Source organism: Phodopus roborovskii, unplaced genomic scaffold (genome assembly GCF_943737965.1).
Source record: "Phodopus roborovskii unplaced genomic scaffold, PHOROB, whole genome shotgun sequence".
Taxonomy (NCBI): domain Eukaryota; kingdom Metazoa; phylum Chordata; class Mammalia; order Rodentia; family Cricetidae; genus Phodopus; species Phodopus roborovskii.
Window position 1 is genome coordinate 8,843,347 of NW_026126482.1, and position 20,630 is coordinate 8,863,976.

The following is a 20,630-nucleotide window of genomic DNA, read 5'->3' on the forward strand; positions in this document are numbered from 1 at the left end:
GAGTGCTGGAGAGTGCTGGAGAGAGACCTAAGCCGCTTCACCAGTTGTCCTTTTGGAGGCTTCAGTAGCTGAGTCAGGCGAAGTGAGGAAGATGAAGATCACCAGGTGGATGGCGGATATGTGTGAGGGCTGAGACTCTAGAGAGTCCACCATGAGAAGCAAGGCAAAAGGAGGGCCCGAGGCTGAAGTTCAGGGTGTAGCCTTTGCTTGAGAGGGGGACTTTAGAGAGGCAGGCGAGAGAGAGGTTGGAGAGTAGCTGTGGACATGTTAGAGTAAGGGACCTTTGAAGAATCCGGATGGAGGAAGCATGGCCCGATGCCTACAGCTATAAACCAGTAAATAATCTAAAGTCATGAATGTCGATGAGGTCCCAAAGGGAGGACCGGAGTGAGAAGTCTCAGTGCTGAGCCGCAGGGAACAGTCACAGCTAATGGTTGTGTGGAGTCACAAAGAGGACTGAAAAGTTAAGGGTGGATAGGGTGTGTATGGGGGTGGGGGGAGGAGAGGATCTTGGAAACCCAAGGAAGCGTGAGTATCAGGAGAGGTTGGGATCAAGGGAAGGACCACCACTGACATGTCCTAGGTGAGAGAAGACCATGGACATCCTCACCTCTCTGGAGCTCTCACCAACTCCACCTCCTTCAGTCTCTTCAGTAGTTCTCTGACTACTGAAGATAGAGCGTCCCTCCATTTGCACAGGAGTAAGGAGCTGTTCAGAATGGCAGTGTGCCCAGGTCACGGAGCCAGCAGAGGGCAGCACCAGGTCAACCCACACATTTGCACCCTTTGCATTTTCCCAGCTTCTACCGGTCCTTCCCTTGGGACCAATAGACACAATTTGCCCTGCAAGTCCGCTTCTTGTTCATAACAAGCCAGCATCAGTGGCTGAAGCGCAGCATGGAGAGCTCCCTGGAGGGCTAAGGTTTGCTAGAGCAGGGTTAGCTGAGTTGAGGAACTGTCTTGACTTCTGAGTGGCAGTGTAGTGTAGTTTTAAGAACACAAACATAAGCTTGGATTTCCTTCCTTCCATCCATCCATCCATCCATCCATCCACCCATCCATCCATCCATCCACCCACCCATCCATCCATCATCTAACCATCCACCCATTATCCATCTAGCCACCCATCATCCATCCACCTATCTTCATCCATCCATCCATCCATCCACCCATCCATCCATCCATCCATCCATCATCTAACCATCCACCCATTATCCATCTAGCCATCCATCATCCACCCACCCATCTTCATCCATCCATCCATCCATCCATCCATCCATCCACTCATCTGTCCATTATCCATCTATCCATCCATCATCCATACATCCCACCCACCCACACACCCACCGACCCACCCATCCATTTTTCCCACACATCCACTCACTCACCAAGTACTTTCTGAGTACCCCTATCCAAGGTCCGTTCTAGCTGAGTGGCCTGAGGTACATTCCATGCTCTCAGCTTCTATCTCTGTAATGTCAGGCAAATGATGCTCATCCTAAGAATGTGTGTATAAATTATGAGAGCTCCTGTAGGTAAAGTACCTAGCACCTAGTTAGGTGTTCTCGGAGGGCATTTTCTCTCTTCCTTCTCTCCCATTCCCTTGTCTTCTCTTCTGCTCATAATGAGATCCCACGAGGGAGTGAGGCAGGGATTCATAGTAACATCCTTTGCCCTGATCAACAGATGTGCATGTTTTCTACAGAAGCACATCTGTGCACATCTGTCCCACTGTCTGCTCACGACTCCTAGGGCCAGCACCAGTGTGAGCTTTGAACCCAAGAAATTCAGCCTAAGTGAGCCAAAGCACCTGTCTGGCATCCACTCACAGGGAAGCTGATCTGTGTGTTCTGTGAACCCCTAGGCTCAGGCTGAAGTTTGTCCTCGGTGGTTTGGGGGTTTGGTCCACAGGGCTCCAGAGGGAGATCCAAGTGATAGGTCTGGGATCTTGGTGTCCTGGGCAGGATCTAGACGGCCTCACAGGGCAATGCCCCCATTCCTTCCTGTGACGGTGTCCTTTCTGTCTTCTCAGACAGTGGCTCTCCCCACTGCTCCTGTGAGGGGCCTTCGGGGTGTTGCTGGAGAACACGAAGCCCCCATAGGCTCTTGCAGCAGGTCAGGAGGCTATTGGAGCATGTGGTGCAGGACAGCACTGGTTTCCTGTAGAGACACAAGCGCAGGTTAGAGCCGGGGTGGTGTCATGGCTAATTTTGTTTGTCAACTTGGTACACATGGGAAGGGGACCCCTCAGTTGAGAATATACCTCCATCAGATCGGCATGTCTGTGGGGGTTTGTCTTGGTTGCTAATTGCTGTAAGAGGATATAGCCCACTAGGGATACCATCCCTAGGCAGGAGGGCACGGGTCTTGTTAGAAAGCTAGCTGAACAAGTTAGAACGAGCAAGTCATTTAGCAGCTATCTGTCCTCTGTTGCTTGCTGCTTCAAACTCCTGTCTTGAGTTCCTGCCTTGTCCCTCCACCACGATAGACTGTAACCTGTAAGCTAAAGTAAACCTGTTTCTCCCCAAGTTGCTTTTGGTTATAGGGGTCTGTCTGCAACAGAAAGCAGACTAGAGGCGGCCAATGAGACAAGCCCACGGGGCCAGGGATGAACCTCTCTGTTGTGCTTCCACTAAGCCTGGGCCTGGAGTGAGTGATGTGGGATGGCAGAGAGTCTCTTCCCTGCCTAGCGCAGTTCACAGGCAGATGGGGTTGGAGCCTAGGGCTGTCCCATGCATTGTCTCCCATGAGCTGGGGAAGCTTGGAGAAACACCAAAGTTTTGCTGCCATCCAGTGGGGTAACCAAGCTCATGGCTCCCCCTTCCGTACAGAGGAAGGGAAGAATGCTGTCCTTCCCTGCACACTTGGGCCTGCCACAATGTGGCTGAGGCTGTGGACGCCTGACTTTGCAAGGATCTGTGAACTAAGACACAGCTGGATTCCAGTCTCCTTCTAAGTGTGGCTAACTCTGGCCAAGCTACTCTTAGGAACCCCAGATGGCCCCGACCGTCTATCCTAGCACACTGTACCTCTAGCTGGAGCGTAAGGTCGTGCCTGTGGCATTTTAGAGGTTATTGCTGCCATGTGAGCAATGTACATATTTGGCTAGACTAGCAGGGAGGTATCTGCCCTTGCAAGAGCATTTCAGTGGTTCAGAGGAAGCAGTGTTTGCTGAGTTACTACAGAAGCTTCCTCAAGCTGAGAGTAAGCAGCTTTGTCCTCTATGGGGCCCAGTAATTAATTACCCAAGCAATGCACTTGGGAAACATTTCATGTTCACAGTGAAATGTCAAAACATAGAGACAAAAAGACACAATTCAAATATACCTCTCCTCAGGTAAATCTTTCTGTTACACAATTCAGTTATTATACATTTGAATGAAACACATCAATCATCCAAACAGATTCTATTTAAAGTATCTATGAATGATTTAAAAAATGTTTAAAGTAAGAATTCTAACTTCGACAGTTCCTGATTCACTTCAGCAAATATTTCTATTTTGTTCTGCATATATATTTTTTAAATGTGGGTGTTATCATGTTTTATGATTATTTTTCTCTGTGGCTGACTTTTTATTCTTGCCTCATTACCTAGAGACAGGTCTCTCACTGAACTTGAAGTACAGCCTTTTGGATAGGCTGGCTGGCTGGCAAGCTCTGGAGAGCCACTTGTTGCCACCCCTCAGTGTTGGGGCTATAAGTATATGTGACCATGCCTGGCTTTTTAATGTGGGTTCTGGGGATTCGAACTCAGGACTTCACACTTGTACAGTAAGTACAAGCCAACCCCTTAGCCCTTGTTTTCTTTAATTTTAATAGCCACATTTATCCATTTTCCCTTCCAGATTTGTTCATGAAATCCTTTTACATCTCAAGGTCATCAAAGTGTCCTATGTTCTCTTCTATAAGTTTAATGTTGTTCTTGATATTCAACCTATGTGCACATCTAGAACTGGCTTTTGTGTTGCTTGGCATCCAATATTATTTTTCCATTTCCCTTCCTAATCCTTCCCATTCCCTTTCTAAAGCAAATGATTTTCCTTCCTATCTGTGTGTGGTGCTGGCTGAGTTTCACCACCTGATTGTGCTTCCCTTCTGGTGGACATGGAATTGGCCCCAGTGTTATTATTACTATTAATTTCAGCAAAACCTCTGAAAAATGTCCTTCTCCGTTCTTCATGCCCTTTACTTGTTTATTTTGATAAGTTTTGACAGAATTCGCCAAAGAACTGCTTTTGGGGTTTGTTGCTTTTCTTTTTTGAAGCCTTTGTCCTCTTTTTTAAACCTGTGTCCTCTTATGTTTGAGAGGAAGGTGTTTTGTTTTTGTTGGGAAGAAGCACTTATCAGTTTACTACACTTTCTATTGTGTTTAAAAACTATTACATGCTTATATTGATTCTCCTATACACGATTTTCTAATGTTGAAACTATAATTATTCGTTAATTTCTCTTTGTATTCTGACAATTTTACATGTTTTTAGAGAAAGGTCATTTGGTACATATAAATTTAAAATTATATTTCTGGGAGATTAACTCTCATCAAAATATGAGAGTCGTATTTATCTTTATAATACCTTTTACTCAAAGTTTATTTTATATGATATTAATAAAGCTAGCTAGATTTCTTTTTGTATTAGTATATGGTATTTAATATGTGTTTTTCCTTATACTGCCAATAGTTTTGTTTCATATATGTTAAATCTGTTTATTATAAAAATATTTGTTTAAAAAAATCAGATCTGATGACCTTCTTTCCCCTTCTTCTTTCTTTTAAAAACATACTTATTATTATTAATGTATGTGTGTGCGCGTGATGTGTGGGGTATGCAATTGCCATGCTTGTAGCTTGGTGTACTTGTAGTAGTCAGAGAACAACTTCATGGAATCAGCTCTCTCCTTTCATGGTGTCTTAGTTAGGGCTTCTATCCCTGTGAGGAGACGCCATGACCAGGGAAGCTCTTACAAAGGAAAACATTTAACTGGGGTGACTCGCTTACAGTTTCAGAGGTTCAGTCCACTATCACCGTGGTGGGGATCACGGTGGCATGCAGGCAGACTTGGTTACATCTTGGTCAGAAAGCAACAAGAAATGAACTGTCCCACTGGGTGTAGATTGAGCATAGGAGACCTCAAAGCCCACTCACACAGTGACACACTTCCTCCAACCGGGCCACACCTCCTAACAGTGCCATTCCCTTTGGGGGCCATTTTCTTTCCAACCACCACACATGGCTTCTGAAGATTGCACAGAAATCTCAGCTGAGCCATCTCAGATACAGCTCTCTGAGACAGTCTCGCCACATAGCCCAGACAGGCCTTGAACCCACACTCCTCTGACTCAGGCTCCCCAATGCTGGAACTGTAGATGTGTGAGACCAGGCCCCGCTCTTCAGATTTTTTAGTTAATTTACCTATTGGCCAACGAGAAACGTTTTCATTTGTCTCTTTCATCTTGCTTTATAGTTTGCATTTGTCCTACCCTGTCTAAATGTCCCCCATATTTTCTTGTTTTGTTCTAAATTGCCCTTTTTTTTTATTCCCTTACCACGTGTCATATGGATTTCTACCTCCTGCTTCAAAGTAAGGCTTTCCAAGGCATTTTGACAAGCATGTGTAACTGTGAGAAGTCCAGTGGCCGAGGCCATTTTCTACACCCAGCCATGCTGGGATTCAGTATGCAGACTCCATCCTGTGCTTGTAGAGACACTAAAGGCTTTGCATTCTTGTCCCTATTCATAACCTCAAGGCCCCAGCGCTTTGAGCCCCAGCGCTTGGAGTGAAAGGGTGCTAACTGGACTCCAAGAGAGAGCAGAGGGATTGGTGCCATCGCGACACCCACTGGGCCACCTTTTTGTTGTCTCCTCCTGGAAACATGGCTTTAACTCTTCCTGGAAAGCCCCACTCCTGCCCGTGTGGAAGAGGTGAAGCCGGCCCCTCCCCTTTACTTTGGTTTCTCCACTGGGTTCACGACAGTTGGTTTCAAGGTAGAAGAACCAAGACCTAATTCAGTTAATGAGACTCAACCCTGAGACTTTTTCTGGGGCAGTAGGGTGGGGAGCCGCTTTTCTGTTAGCTTGGGGCTGCCGCAGGTCTGGTCGGGAGAGGGTTAGAATGAAAAGCCTGTTGAGAGGAGGAAGCTAAGCCGAGAGCTGATGACCTTCAACATTGTCTCTAGCCGTGCTCGAGCTGCCCTTGACCTCACAGCGTTTTCCCCTGAATTTCTGCTGCTGGTGCTTACCAGTGTCTAGACCTAGAGCATTCCCAAGTGAATGTCACTTTGACATGAAGGTGTTACAATATATTCAGCCACCAGGGGTCAGAAGCCAGCATCAACGCTCCCTCATGAGAGCCTCCCTCATTTATTTCCTCTTCACACCCCCAAATTTCCCTCTGTGATAACTGTAACACCCCAGGACACGAGCATAAAGCCGTCTCCCATTGCCCTCTGCTGCTGCAGGACAGATGGCCTGCAGGACATAACCACTGACTACTCGTCTTGAGTCTCTGAGGGGGTATGTTCTTCTTAACACTAGCCATCATACCCTTAATTTCTCCTCCACCTTCATGGAGATGCGGCTGGAGCCCAGGGCCGCTGAGCATTGTCCCCAGCCCTTCATTTCTTCTTCGATGACAGTTTCTACTCCTCTTTCAAGGCTGTCCAGGTATCACCTCCTTGTACATCTGTCTCTGAGGTCTCCCGGAATTATTGACGCCTCCACGTTTCTGCACTTGCTTCCCTGAGCTTGGCACTGGATCGCTTCTCTGTCTCCCAGACTAAGCCAGGAGTGTCATAATAGCATGTGCCAGATTTTCCTTTCTTTTTCACTTTTGAAAGGCCACATGTATTTATTTGTGTGTGTATGTGCGGCGTGTGCCATGCTGCCTATGTGGAAGTCAGGGGACAACTTGTAACGTTGGTTTGCTCCTTCTACAATGTGGGACCCAGGGATCAAATTCAGATTGTCAGGCTTGACAGCACTCTGAGCCGTCGAGCTGTCTCCCCTGTCCTGATCGTTCTTCTATTCGTCACCTAATGTCCAAGAGCGATGCCCATGTGTATGAGTGGGCAAGTGAATGTTCCAGTCTCCTATACATAGCGACTCACCTGCCTTCTGACTTGCCCAGTTTAGGCAGGCAGGTGTTGGAGAGCCGTACCGGGTTCGCCCCGGCAGCCCTCACCTGCTTGCTGTCTACTTCACCTCTCACAACTTGTCTGCAAGAGCCTGGTGAGCAGGAACCCCGCAGACGGTGGCAGGTGAGGTGTGCGCGCGAGTGTGTGCATGAGGTTTGTGTGTGTGTGTTTGTGTCTGTCTATCCCTGGGACCCACGTGGTAGGAGGAGACAACTAACTCCCATAGGTTGTCCTCTGACTTTCACATGTATGCCATGGTGAACACACATACACACACACACAAATAAACACAGCTAATGTCAGAAAATGGCTGACAGGAAGAAGCACTGCCTAAGTCTAGCTGGTTGCTGCCCCCTTTCTTTTTTACTGCAGTGACAGACACTACAAGGCACGTGCCGAGTTTTCACAGATCATGAAACTGAGGCTCCAGGTAGGTGGAGATGCCCCACACACTCTCACCAGAGGCCAGCTTGGGCTCATGCCATCTGACTGCAAAGCATACCTCTTCCTAAGATGACATATTGCTCCCTGGGAGGCAGACTACATGCACGTGACAGAAGGGGACCGAGAGGCAGCCCCAGAGACAACACGATAGTCTGGGCTGGGTAACCAGCGTCCAGTAAATTATGAGTGACATCATACACTGATTGACAGCTGAGGTGTACACCAAAACACCATGTGGGCCTTTAAGTGAGCAGAAAGCTTAAGAGTGTGCATTTGTGTGAGGCTGGGTTTGCACATGCACAAGTGTGCACGTGCAGAGCCCGGGAGTGTGCGCCCAGAAGTGTGAGCCCGGGAATGTGAGTCTGGGAGTGAGAAACAGGTCTGTCACGAGAGTTGTGTGGAACAGAAGCCATTTCTTGCTGTGAGTTGAGAGCAGTGAGTGGCATTGCATTTTTTCCTGATACAATGGATGGGAACGCAGAGACGCCCCCAAACATTTGGGGGTGTGGGGATGGGGGAACGACATGAGCTGGGCTTGTGCTCTGAGGACAGGAGAGGGGAAGAGCTGCTGGAGGAGAACCAGGAGGACGCAGGGGGGATAGAAAAGCACCCTTTGCCACAGCAGGATGGTGCTGACTGAGGTATAGGCCCCGGGGAGCTGCTGAAGGCCTTGGAGCAGAGGGCTCTAGTGAACTGTCTAACATTGCTGCCACCAGCTCACTGGCCTTACTACCCCAGGCAAATTCCCTGAGGCCTAGACTGGTCCTTCCCCATGATTCTGTGGGGGCTGTGAGTGTCTGGGAGGGTGGGGGAAGGGAGTTTGCCACTGTGTTGTCTGCATCTTGACTGTCCCCCAAAGGCCCATGTGCTAAAGGTTTGGTGGTCAGCCAGGGGTACTAGTGAGAGGTATGTGACAGAGTGGGTGTGAGCCATTGATAGCATGCTCTTAAAGGGGAGATTTAGCCCAGCTGCTCCTCTCTTTCTGCCTCCTAGGCATGATGAGGTGAGCGGTTTGCTTCCCAACTGTGGTGATATCTTGATTGTACAAATAAAGCATGTCTGAAGGCCAGAAAATAGAGCTTGCCTCTAGCTAACCATAGGGGTCTGGAGGTCTGTACACAAGACATCACCGCACCCAGCCTTCTCTGATGCACTTGCCACCTCAGCCTCGAAGCAATGCAGCCAGCTTGTCACACACCAAGACTTCTGAATCCAAGAAAAACCTCTCTTTTGAAATTGTGACCTCAGCTATTCTAAATCAGTGAGAGAAGGCTGGCTAATATGCCCCCTGTCGAGACCTAGTGCAGGGAAGGGGATTTAGGCAGATTCCACAGCTGTCCTCCCCAGGGGTGAAGGGTGTGACCCCCACTCATGTAGACCTTGTGCTGGGTGTCTGAGCTGTGGTCCTCTCAGCAGCCTGTGGGTGCGCACCCGCTTGGGTACCTAGAGGAAGGTCTAGCCGAGGACGTGAGCTGTTGAGTACAGGGATGGAGGACCCACACTGGCTAGGTACAAACTCCGGGCACTGAGCAGATGGGAAGCACTGAAAAATCCACTCGCTGAGCGGTTACTCACACAGGCCTTGCCGTAGACATTCCATGTACTCCTTCAGTCAGTTCTCACGCTAATGGTGCAGATTGGACTACCGCAGTTTTCATATGGAGGAGCTACAAAGGTCCAGACAAGCGGGCAAACTCGCCTGAGGTGACGTAGCCAGCAGGTTGGGGCTGCTTGAAGGGGAGGTGAAGGTGTGGGGGCCCTGCTTCCTCTTTAGCCTCTCCCTGTCTCTTTGTTACCCTGGTGATGGAGTGCTAAACAAAGACTCCTGTGAGAATCTCCAAGACTCCTTTCATTTTACAGCATCCATGTGGGAAGAGGTGACCGCCACACTGTCTCTGGAAGATGAGGATCTGGAACCCAAGAACTCTGGTCACTTTCCCATGGAATCAAAGCAAATAAAGAATGCAGCCTCTGGGGAGCCCAGCTGCACCACACTCCTTGCCACGTTCTCCTCAGGCTGCATGAAGCAGAGCTGGGGGCCAGGAGCTATAGGGTTCCACTCTCTGGAATGCCGGTCTCACTCAGACCTCCCTAGTCCTGGCCTTTAGTTCACTCAGTCTAGTGGTTCAAGCTAATCCTCTCCTGAAACTGGAGCTTTAAAACAAATGAGCATGGATGCACACGTGTGTGTGTGTGTGTGTGTGTGTGTGTGTGTGTGTGAGAGAGAGAGAGAGAGAGAGAGAGAGAGAGAGAGAGAGAGAGAGAGCAAGCGCATGTGTACACAATGGCACACATGTGAAGACCAGAGGACAATTTGCAAGAGTCAGCTCTCCATACCATGTGGGTGCTGGGGACTAAACTCAGGTCATCCACTGTGGTGAAATGCACCGCTACTCCCTGAGCCATGTCACCAACCCCAGCATTGCTTACCTGAGATAAAGGAGATCCGGAACCCCCTCCTAACTCATGCTTATGAAAAAGACCCCGGGGTATCTGCTGCGATTCTGAATGTCACTTCCTTGGATCATTCATCTCACCCTGAGGAGGCAGGGAAAGTGCCATGCGTGTTCCATCAATGAGGAACTGAAGCTTGGTGAAGCCTCCCATGTGACCCAGCTCCGGGGCTCTGAAGCCTGGGCCCAGCTCCTGCGTGTCCACTGATCTTTCTGTTATGAGATCCTAATTTGCTCTTCGGTGTCTGAATGGTGTCAGCCCTGAAGTTAGGAGGACAGAGGTTTTCCTTCACGTGGCCCCTCCTCAGCTTCCACATGCCTCCTCCTTCCCCTGTTCCCACCGCCATCTTGTTTGGTTTCTACCCTCTGCTCTGGTCGGCTGACCATGCAGCCACAGGACACTTCCAGGATCCCACTGTCGATGTGGCTTTGAGGAAATGACACCCTCAAATGTGGCTAACATCAGGGAGGTCCATGTAGCCTGTCCTGGAGACAAGGAAAGCAGAACAAACGTCCCAAAATATCCTTCCCTCTGGCCGGAACTCAGTTTCTAGAAATTCAGTTTCTAGGAAACGTCTCAGAGAAAACTGGGTGTTCTCGACCAGGCCCTGTGGATATGACTGAGTTTTGGTAGTTCCCAGAAGAGCTTAGCAGCTGGACAGATGTGACTCAGGCTAGACATCCCACTTCTGCCTTGCGTAGACAGGTCTATCTGGAGGGGCCCAGACAGCCTAGGGAACTTACCCCAGAGGCTGGAGGTGGGGTGAGTCCTGTGGTGACTGCCTTCAGTGTCCAGAGTCACTGGGGTCACAGATGGCTGTGACAGTTGTCTGACACTGCAAACTTAAGGTTTTCCTTCATCTGTGCAACCGTGGTCTGTCTGCTCCCTGTGCAGAACGAGAGGAAGACTCTTACCCGGAGGGAGTACCCAGGCAGGTGCGGACACTCTTTTTTCCCTGCACGCAGGGAGGTGCTGACCCAAAAGTCGGTCTACTTTTCAGGCTGAGGCAGTTTTAGAGAAAGGAAGTAATGCCCAGGTCAGCAGGCTGGCCCGAGAGGCAGCCAGCATCCACGAGGTGTTGGGCCTCGGATGGCCAGCTTCATAGAAAGGGGTTAGGAGTGAGCTTGTAAAGGTGAGTGAGAGCTGATGAATCAGAGCAAACATCAGCAGCCAAGGGGGGGGGGTGAGTGTGCAAAGCTGCTTAGAGGCTGACCCTCACAGGGACAGTGCACGAGACTCATCTTTTTACTGTGCTTTGGGGACCGCATGTGCACTGGCCACGGAGAGGAAGGCTGTGTGAGGGCGCCACTTCTGGAATCTGTGACAGTAAGAGAGAGGATTCTCTGGCTTTCAATTGCAGGTTCCATTTGAACGAAAATTAATATTCCCTCGGGGGGAGGGGATAGGTGGCTCAGAAGTTCATAAAACTTACAAGGAACTTTACTCCAGAGCTTACACAACAGCGAACAATCACTTTGGAGGAGACCCTTGGGTGGTGCAGCCCCTTGCAAGTTGTATAGGGAGCTGCCATGGGGCAGTGTCTGAGAGCTTCCACTCAGGCTGGGGTAGGTTTTCAGGGATGCAGCTGTCTGGGTTGCACATGCTCCTGTTACCCAGTGAGCTCATCAGCTTACCTGGCTGGACCCGGGAGGACTTGTCTCTGGCCTGTGTGACTCTTTATCTGGGATGCATTAACAGTAATATAGGCAGGGACTTCACCGCCACTATTCTGAATGCCAGTCGGTGGATGGTGATGGCATGTGGGCAAACAACACAGGACTGTGTCTTATGTGGGCCGTAATGAGGTTTTCTCTGTGCCCCGCAGCTGTGCACGGGTGACATTCAGGACAAGAAGACCTACTGGTGGTCATGTGGCAACACCCGCCACTCTTCAGCACTTGCTGCATGCCACCATTGGTCTGTATCTCTAGGCAGGGAGGACATGGTTGTCCCACTCAGGGGATTTCTCAGATATAGACATCCTGCAATGTTTTCCCATCCTGGCTACCAATGCTCTGCTGTCAATCCGTTTCACATAGATACAGTGTTACCCTAAAGCCAAGACCCCTGGGGATCCCTGCTCTTTCTGCAGGGGCAGGAGCAGCTCTTTCATAGGCAAGGAAATTGAATCTCAGAGAAGGATGTGATCTTCTCAGGGCACAGCCCACAGATACCCCTACAGAAAAGGCAGAGGTGCCAGAAGAGAGGTCGCCTGTTCTCAAGGCTGGGATCTTGCTGCAGAGCTGCCTTGTGCCCAGCCAATGCCCTCACCTGGCCCTGCTCTGGCACTTGTAGCCAATCATGACAAGGACAAATTCTGTTGCATTGGCCTCTACTCTAAGTGATTCATTAGTATGAAAACCATATCCTCCACTGCCGCTGCCAGAGATTCCTGACACATCACAGTTGGGCATAATTTCACTCTCTTGTTAAGCATTTATATGTAGTTATTGTTGGAAGAGTCCCCTGTGACTAATCCAAGTTCCCAGCTTTCAGATGAAGGAAGGACACGGGGCTTGGCTCAGGAGCCAACTTGAGTAACTCAGCAGTGGTTTGAGACAAATCCACTGAACAAACCCAAACTTTCACCTTCTCAAATGCCAAAAGGTCACAGGGGAATAAAAACCAGTGATTTCCAGCAACAAGTATAGCTGTGCCAAGCACTGTGTGTGAACCGCTGATAACATCCATCCTGACCCTTTAGGGTCTTAATTCCCATTTTTTCAGATGGGTAAACTGGGGCTCAGAGAGGGCAAAGCACATGCGTAAATCACAGATTGTGTAGCTGAGAATCAGTATTCATGTCTTACCCCTATAATATACAATTCCCCAGCATTGGTAAATTATAGTCCATGGGTCAAATCTTACCTACTGCTTATTCTAATAAAAAAAGGCTATAAAAATGTAAAGTAGCACTTCATGACCCATGAAAACGTTATGCAACTGACATCTTAGTGTCCATAAACAATACTCTACCAGGACACAGCCACCTTTATGCATTTATTTGTTGTTCGTGGCTGCCTTTGGGCTATGGTGGCAGGCCAGACACAGCCGCGTGTTATTTAGCAATCGACACAATCTGAGAAAATCATTGTTAGGAGATAGAGTATCACACAGACGTCACAGTGTGTACTCACACACTCTGAGCTGCCCCGGCCTTGCATGCACCTCATCTGTATGATATAGCCTGTCATTCCTAGGTTAAGAAGCCGTGCAGGGCGACACTGTGCTGAGTGGTGCAGGAAATTCCAGCACAGTGCTGAGCATTTGTGCATCTGAACACAGACACACTATTGCAAAGGCACAGGCAATAGATCTTCTCCTTCTCCGTTGTAATTTTAGACACTATGCCTGACACTCCGAAGGTAAGCTTTCCTTATCTGCTTCCTGCTGGAGTGCTAAGGGCTTGCACCTTTAAAAGACAGTCTACAGACTGGAAAGTGGGCCTCAGACTGACAGGAGTCAGACTGTCAGCAAGTAGAGTTACTGTGACTCATACCGAATCTGCCCAATTTCCAGGCAGCTGACATCAGGGCGGAGAGGGATGGCTCCTGTGGGGCCCAGGAAGGTATGCAATCTCTCCCCAACGGGACCCACTGGCTGGTTTATCCCAGAGCAGCAGATCCCAGGAGATGGGAGGGGGCTTCCTCTGGCCCCCAAACTGCATGCTGCTCTGGAGCTGGGTCCCATAGGGAAAGGGTCTTTGAGGCGATTTTCCTTGTCAGATGTGTAAAATCTTTTCTTTGTGGTGAAAAAAGTTAACAGTGGCCCTTGCCTCTCCCCATAGGCCCCAGGAAGACAGTGCCTGCTGACCTGCCTTGGAGCGAGGCTAGAGGAGAGGCAAAGTCTCAGAAGAAGGTGAAGCGGGTTCAGCCTCCATCTGGCTTTAAAGGTACTTTCCTCAGATGCACCGTTTCCAGTGAGTGACCCTTCTGCGGCCATGATTTAGCCTCTGGACTTCTGAGGCTGTGACGGGGTCCCCATTGCTCTTTCTAGTCTTTTTCCCCTGACTTCCTCTGAGGGTAGGAGGAGCTCTCATACCCCACACTCTCTCCAGAGAAAGAAGGTGAAGCTGGTTGCTTGTGGCTATCTGTGAACAAAGGCTCAGAGGGCCTCCCTGTGCGGTCACCCCCCCCCACCTCTCCTGGTGAAGGAGGAAGGGGCCTTAGAAGGAAAGGAGAGGAGGAAAACAAAGACAAAAGGAACAGATAAAGGAAGACCAGACACAGGAAAAAAATGGATTTCTGAAAGCATCATGCTAGATGAAAGGAGCCAGACACAAAATGTCTAGGGTCAGAAAATCTGCATAGACAGAGGACTTCCCTTGAGTTAGAGGATGCAGGGATGGGCTGTGGGAACTGGAAGGTGACAACAAAAAGGGCAAGTGTTTGTGGGGAAGACAGGTACTCCAGAATTGGCTATGACAATGGCTACATTCTTCTGTGAAGGTTCTAGAAGCCGCTAGCGTGTGCACTTTAAATGAGAGGATTGATAGTGTCTGAACTGAGTAGGAGAAAATGAGAAAGAAATAAGGTAAAATGCAGACAGGGAAGAGGAAGGGATGGATGACAAAGTAAAGAAACACCTTTGTTCACGCCTGCCATATGCCAGGGATGCTAAGGACCTGCACCTTTGAAAGACAGTGAGGGTTGTCACCACTCTATAGACTGGAAAGTGGATCTCAGACTGTCACGTGTCACCAACCAGCAAGTAGAGTCACCGTGACTCATACCAAGTCTACCCAACTTCCAGGTGGCTGACATCAGGGCAGAGAGGGAGGCCTGTCTTATACAAGGCATCCAAGCGGACCCCAGAGACAGGACTGCTTTCCTTTAATATCTGGGGAAGAGTACTTAAGAAATGATGAAATCAACATGCCAAAACTCTAGGCCATGTCGGAGAGTCAGATGATGGGAATAAATACATCTGGGATCCTGAACCAGTCAACGAGTTTAGGGCCGTGAACAAAACTTCCCTTAGTCAGCTCCTCTGAGGAAGTGTGTCTGTCAGACACGAAGCTCCGGCGGCACATTCACAGACATTGCAGCCTCATCTCCATAGAATGAACGAATGTACAGGAAGCACCCCCCCCACATACACACTCCCCCCCCACACACACTCCCCCCCACTCCCCCCACACACTCCCCCACACACACACTCCCCCCCACACACTCCCCCCCACACACTCCCACACACACACACTCCCCCCCCCACACTCCTCCCCCCACAGAGTGAGGCCATGCTGTGGTGAAGGATCTGCGGGCGGCTGTCCTGCCTAGAGACAATTTTTTCTGCTATTGTCCTGTGCCTTCACTCTTCAAGGTCCATCTATGGTAGCTGGTGGGGGACCCGGGGGACACTTTCTACCTGAGGCTTTGTGACTCAGAGATGGTCCTGGATACTGCTGTGAGACCTGCCCCTGGCATCAAGGCTCGGAGGAGGCTCCACTGTGATGTCAAGCAGAAGAAAAGGGGGCGAGCTCTCTCTGAGCTCCCGAACTTCCCTCTCTCAGACTTGTTTTCCTGATGTCGACGGCAGGGGGACGTTAATCATTTTTTAGGGATCTCATAAACCTAGAACAAGAATTTATTTGGACATCCGCCAGTATGCCAGGCACAGGGCTGGCTGTTAGGGATCCAACAGTGAAATAACATGGGCATGGCCCGGTCTCCAGGAGCTTACGGTGTAGGGGAGCGAATGTAACACCGATTGAAGGTGGGACAATGTCTTGTAGCCTGGGGCGTGCCAACTGTGTGTATGAGAAGAGAGTGTTGTGTAGGCTCCAAGTAGCACAGAGACTTGATGGCTGGGTAGGCTTTGACTTTCATTCCAAGAGCAACAGAAGGGTTGGACCATGATCAAGTCATTTTTAGAAAGGTCTCGTGTGGCTTTGGAGGGAAGGAAGGCAGACTCAGGGACCGGAGGCAACTCTGGCTCCTTGGAAAGGGAAAGAGGAGAGTTGGAAGGTGAAGGAGAAGGTACCTGGTTGGTACTACGGCCCTTGAGGCACCTAGTCATTGCCGAGCTAGGGACAGAAACACAGGTCTGTGCTGGAATGAGGAATTACACACTCAGAGGTATTGATAACCCAGGTGCCCTCGGATCTTATCCACCCAGAGATTATGGGAGCAAGTGAATGGGGGAATAAGACCCAAAGGGTGCAGCCTCCCTGCCTGCTCTGCACTTCAGGTGGGTCAAAACCGTCCGATGGCTTGGCTTTCCCTTCTGGGACCTACAGAACTATGTCTGAGGTAGTTATCACAGGCAGAGCCAAGTTCAAGTCCAGGTGTTTGTTGGTTGACAGAGGCCAGGCTTGGAGGACAGACAGGCATGGATGGGAATCTTAGTTCTACCACATCTGAGTCAGTGGTGGCCTGACACCAGCCAGTTTGTCTCTGGGTAGCTGCTAGTCATTCAGGGCCGCCCATTGAGAAGTCCTGCTCATCTGAGAGCGGGGTCTATGCTGTGCTCACTGCTATGTGCTGACAGCACAGGCATCTTAACCAAGGCTGTGGCAAACACTTGACAGATCCCACTTCTAGTGATGGAGTCAGGCAGGTGCCGTACTCCCACAATAGGGCCGAGGAAGGGGACAGACAGAACCTCAGGCTAGGAGCTGGCTGCACAGGCACAGAGAAGGTAAGCGTAGCCAGCTTGGCTAGCCTCTCCCCTGAGGTCTTCACCCTCTTCATTCAGGAGCGTCTAGGTCAGTCCCCTTCAGGACTCTTGGAGTCAAAGGCTGTGGGTAAGTTCTGTTCTTGCCCTCAGACAGAGAGCAGGAAGGGCAAACTGTTGGTGAGCAGGAAAGCTGGGAGCTGACCCCATTGAGGGATGCAGAGGGTCACAACCACCTAGGCAGCTCAGAGAGAAAACCAACCACTGGACGTTCTTAGTCTCTGGGACAGAAAAAAATGTGGACATCCAGATCCTTCCAGGTGCCTAGCACCCGGAGAATTCTCGGTAGTGGAGCTGCTAGGACCTCTTCGGCTTGTGTTACTTGGGGGAATCTACGGGACTCCGAGCCAGGGTTCCCTGTCTATGAAGTGGAGATTAGGAGCTAGAGAGCTGCTGAGAGAGAGAGAGAGAGAGAGAGAGAGAGAGAGAGAGAGAGAGAGAGAGAGAGAGAGAGAGAGCACTGCTCTTGCAAAAAACCTGGTTTGATTCCTAACATCCGTGCCAGGTGGCTCACAACTGTCTATAACTAGATCCAGGGGATGGGACCCCATCTTTTGGCCTCTGTAGATAGTGAATGGAAGGACCTGGTGTGACTTAGCCATTTCTGCCATTTCTGCCAAGCATGCACTGAGTGAATGTTTAAGGCCAGGTGCTTATGAGCAGGGATGATGGGCACAAAGTAATACACTAACCAAACAGTGCCTGCTGTCTTCCTTCTAGTCTGTAACCCAGTGTCTTTACTTTTCCTCCACTATGAAGTAAATCAGCGTTGGGGCCTCTGAGTGAGAGAGGTGGTATGCTGAGATGGAGGGGAGCATTTTATCTATCAGGCTGGGACAAGGAAGTCTCCAGGTGCAGGGTTACCCTCAGCAGGCTTGGAGGATGGAGTTGAGGCGGGGAGTCCGGAAACCCGGATGATAGGGTTGACACTGTAGCAAGAATCCAGGAGCTAGAGCAATGAGGTTTGCAATGAGGAGAGGGACAGGGGTGGCGTCTATGGAGGACCCTCCACACCTCTGAGGGAGTGGCATCTGTGAGGACAGAAGGGATGAAGGCCAGGAATTTAATGGGGCAGCTCTGCCCTCGCAGCTGCCCCTCAGAACTCAGAACCCACAAGAGCTTGCAAGTGAATGAATTAGCAAATGAATGAATGAATGGGTCTGTTCCATGGACCAGCCCTGTAGGGGCAAAGGCATGGTCTCAGGGAAGAGGAAAAAAAAAAAAGCCACATTAATTGAGCAACTCATCTGTTAGGTGTTTTTCAAGCCTCTGCTCATGACTCAAGCAGGAGCTGGCTCTGTACAGTGAGTTTGCTCAATCCTCCCAGGACAGGGCAGTGTGCCACGGTCCCTCCACACCTCACAGTGACTCCGTCCCCAGTGAGTTCACCGAAATCTCATTTGACTCTGCCTCCTTCTTGGCTTGGACACCTCTCAGAGGGGAATCTTGTCATTGTCCCCGAGCCCTGCCCCCACTAGTACTCACACTTGGCACAGCCAGTGTTCTTCTGCGGGATTTTTGTTTTTTAAGTTTTTCTTAGAGATTTTTTTTCTGTTCTCTCTTCCCCCACACATGGTCAATGCAACTTCCCTTTTCACATCTGCAGGCTCACTCTCCTGGCCCACATCAAAGAGGCCATTGCAACCTTCAGCTCAAGGCCCAGACCTGCTAACCATGCCCTTCTTTGCGAAGCCTGCCCCCAGCCCTCTTGTCTGTCTCTCCCCGGGCTCCACACACACGGCCCACACTTTGGTTTCCACTCAGGCCCCATCTTCCAACCTCCCCAAGGAAGAGCTAATTTGCACATGGCTTTTGAGTGCTCCTCTATGGGTATAACTGCTCACTCACGACTCCTAAGTGGCAGAGCTGGACCTTATGCTTAGGCCACCAAAGTGGAAAGGCAATTTAGTCAGGAAGAAAGGCCTCTGAGTCCTGGGATGAGTAGCACTTTCTCCAGGTACCAGCTTAGTGGCCCTCGATAAGATCTGTTACTGTGAATGTGGCCTTTAAAAAATGAAGGCAGATATTCTACCCAAGAGAGCCATTGGAGGATGAGAGAAGATTTCTATAAAATGCTCATGGAATGGTCTCAGTGCCACCCACACAGAAGGGAGTTGTCTCCCAGCACCTCCAACCCATACAAATGTTTACCTGTCTGGGGTTCCTTGGGGGTGTGTGATTTCTGTCCCACTGCACACTTGGAGCTTCATGGGCTTCTCCTCCCGCCATCTGCCTTCTCGGCTTTGGCTCCCGAACAGCAGAGAATTGTTCAGCCTCAGGGATGTTTTGTGGGAGTTGTGGCTGGCAAGCTTGCCACGGAAGAGCTGTTGGTAAGCCATGCGGAAGTCTCTGTTGAGGGCAGCATACAGGATTGGGTTTAGGGCTGAATTGGCATAGCCTAGCCATAGAACAATGCCTTCAACCACCTCATTGATGGCATCGTCCCCTCTCAGTCCACGATAGACGAACGTAGTGAAGTAGGGAAACCAGCAAATGATGAACGCTCCCATGACGGCAGCCAGCGTCACGGTGGCTTTGTGCTCTCGGATGGTGGCTGCCTTCCAGGAGCTGATGTGGTTGATCCTTTTGGCCTGCTCCCTGGCGATCTTAAAGATTCTGTAGTAGGTGACACACATGATGAGAAGGGGCAGGTAGAAGGTGACCAGCCCATCCACCAGCCCGTACACCTCATTGACCTGCACTTTGCACTTGAAGGTATCATTGTGCCCTCGGGTCTCGTTTCTGCTGTTCCACCCCAGGTGAATAGACAGGAAAGACAGAGTGATGGAAATGACCCAAATAAAGACCAAAGAAATGGCAACGCGAACTGGGGTGACCAGCACAGGGTACCTCAGTGGGTCCGTGACAGCCCAGTAGCGGTCCAAACTGATCATGAAGAGGTTGAGGATGGAGGCTGTGCAGAGCATCACATCCAGGCTGGTGTAGATGTTGCAGAAGACCTGGCCGAAGCTCCACTTGAAAGAGAGCTGGTAAATGGCAGAGAAGGGCAGCACCAGGAGGCCAAGAAGCAGGTCGGTCGCCGCCAAAGACACAATGAAGCAATTGGTCAGGCTGCGGAGCCGACGGTTCAAGCTGACAGCCAGGCAGACGACTACATTGCCAGCCACGGTGATAAGGATGAGGGTGGTGAGGATCAAACTGATGGTGACTTTCAGCACAGTAGAGTCCAAGCAACAAGAATGAACCGTGCCATTGGGCTCCATTCTGGGGCCCTGTGGCGTCTACACTCACCCTCAGCCTTGGCCACTTCTCTTCCAGCTCCAACCACTGGGCTTCAGGTTCCCAACCAATCCAAAGGAGGGTTGGGGAGGGTCTAGTGACTGGCCTAATGCTGTTGTAGAAGTAGATCAAGCTGCGCCTTGTGAAGTACAGGGTATAGTAAGAAGAGAGTAAGACTAGGACCTTCACGGCTTAAACCCAAACCCAAGTCACATTCCTTCCAGGTCTGTAGCATGTATCTACCATCTAGATTCCTCATGGAGATTGAGGCACTGGTGGCCATGTCTTGAGGTGGTTTTGGTTTGTGCAAGGGATCATACATGTCTTTCTCCATGGCTAGTGCCTGCTTCCATCCATGGCATAAGGTCAAGGAGTATAAGCTGCCCTCTCTGAAGTCACAGGAGCTAAAAATGCAAAGATGCAAAGGTTTAATGTCTAGCACTTCATAATTAGACCATCAGCATGAGCTGTTTCAATTTGTCTTTCTGGACTTCCATCACCTGGTGAGAAACTAGGAGGCATGGGGACTCTTCTAGGTGCCCTTCCTTAGGGAAGACCAAGATGGCCAGGACACGAGATGGGATACAAAGGGGACCACGATGTAAAGGCTAGAGTACCACGAGGAAGAAACAAATCGAAGGGCTGCTTTCATTTGCTTCCAGATGCTTGCTGGTGCCTGACCCTG

The 20,630-nt window shown here is 50.1% G+C and overlaps 1 protein-coding gene across 2 annotated transcripts; it reads right to left on the reverse strand.

Annotated features, from left to right (window-relative positions):
* Window positions 1-1,619: 1,619 nt before the first annotated feature.
* On the reverse strand, window positions 1,620-19,959 carry Hrh2 (histamine receptor H2). 2 transcript variants are annotated; one of them, XR_007835118.1, is made up of 2 exons: window positions 10,774-10,955; window positions 1,620-2,160 (listed from the first exon to the last, which is right to left on the reverse strand). XR_007835118.1 is itself a non-coding variant. In XM_051194266.1 (2 exons), exons 1-2 carry the CDS (start codon window positions 19,927-19,929, stop codon window positions 1,968-1,970), a joined length of 1,266 nt encoding a protein of 421 aa, XP_051050223.1. In that variant the 5' UTR covers window positions 19,930-19,959; the 3' UTR covers window positions 1,620-1,967. The 2 variants fall into 2 exon arrangements, 1 of the variants encoding a protein (XP_051050223.1); XM_051194266.1 differs by lacking the exon at window positions 10,774-10,955 and adding an exon at window positions 18,857-19,959.
* Window positions 19,960-20,630: the final 671 nt, after the last annotated feature.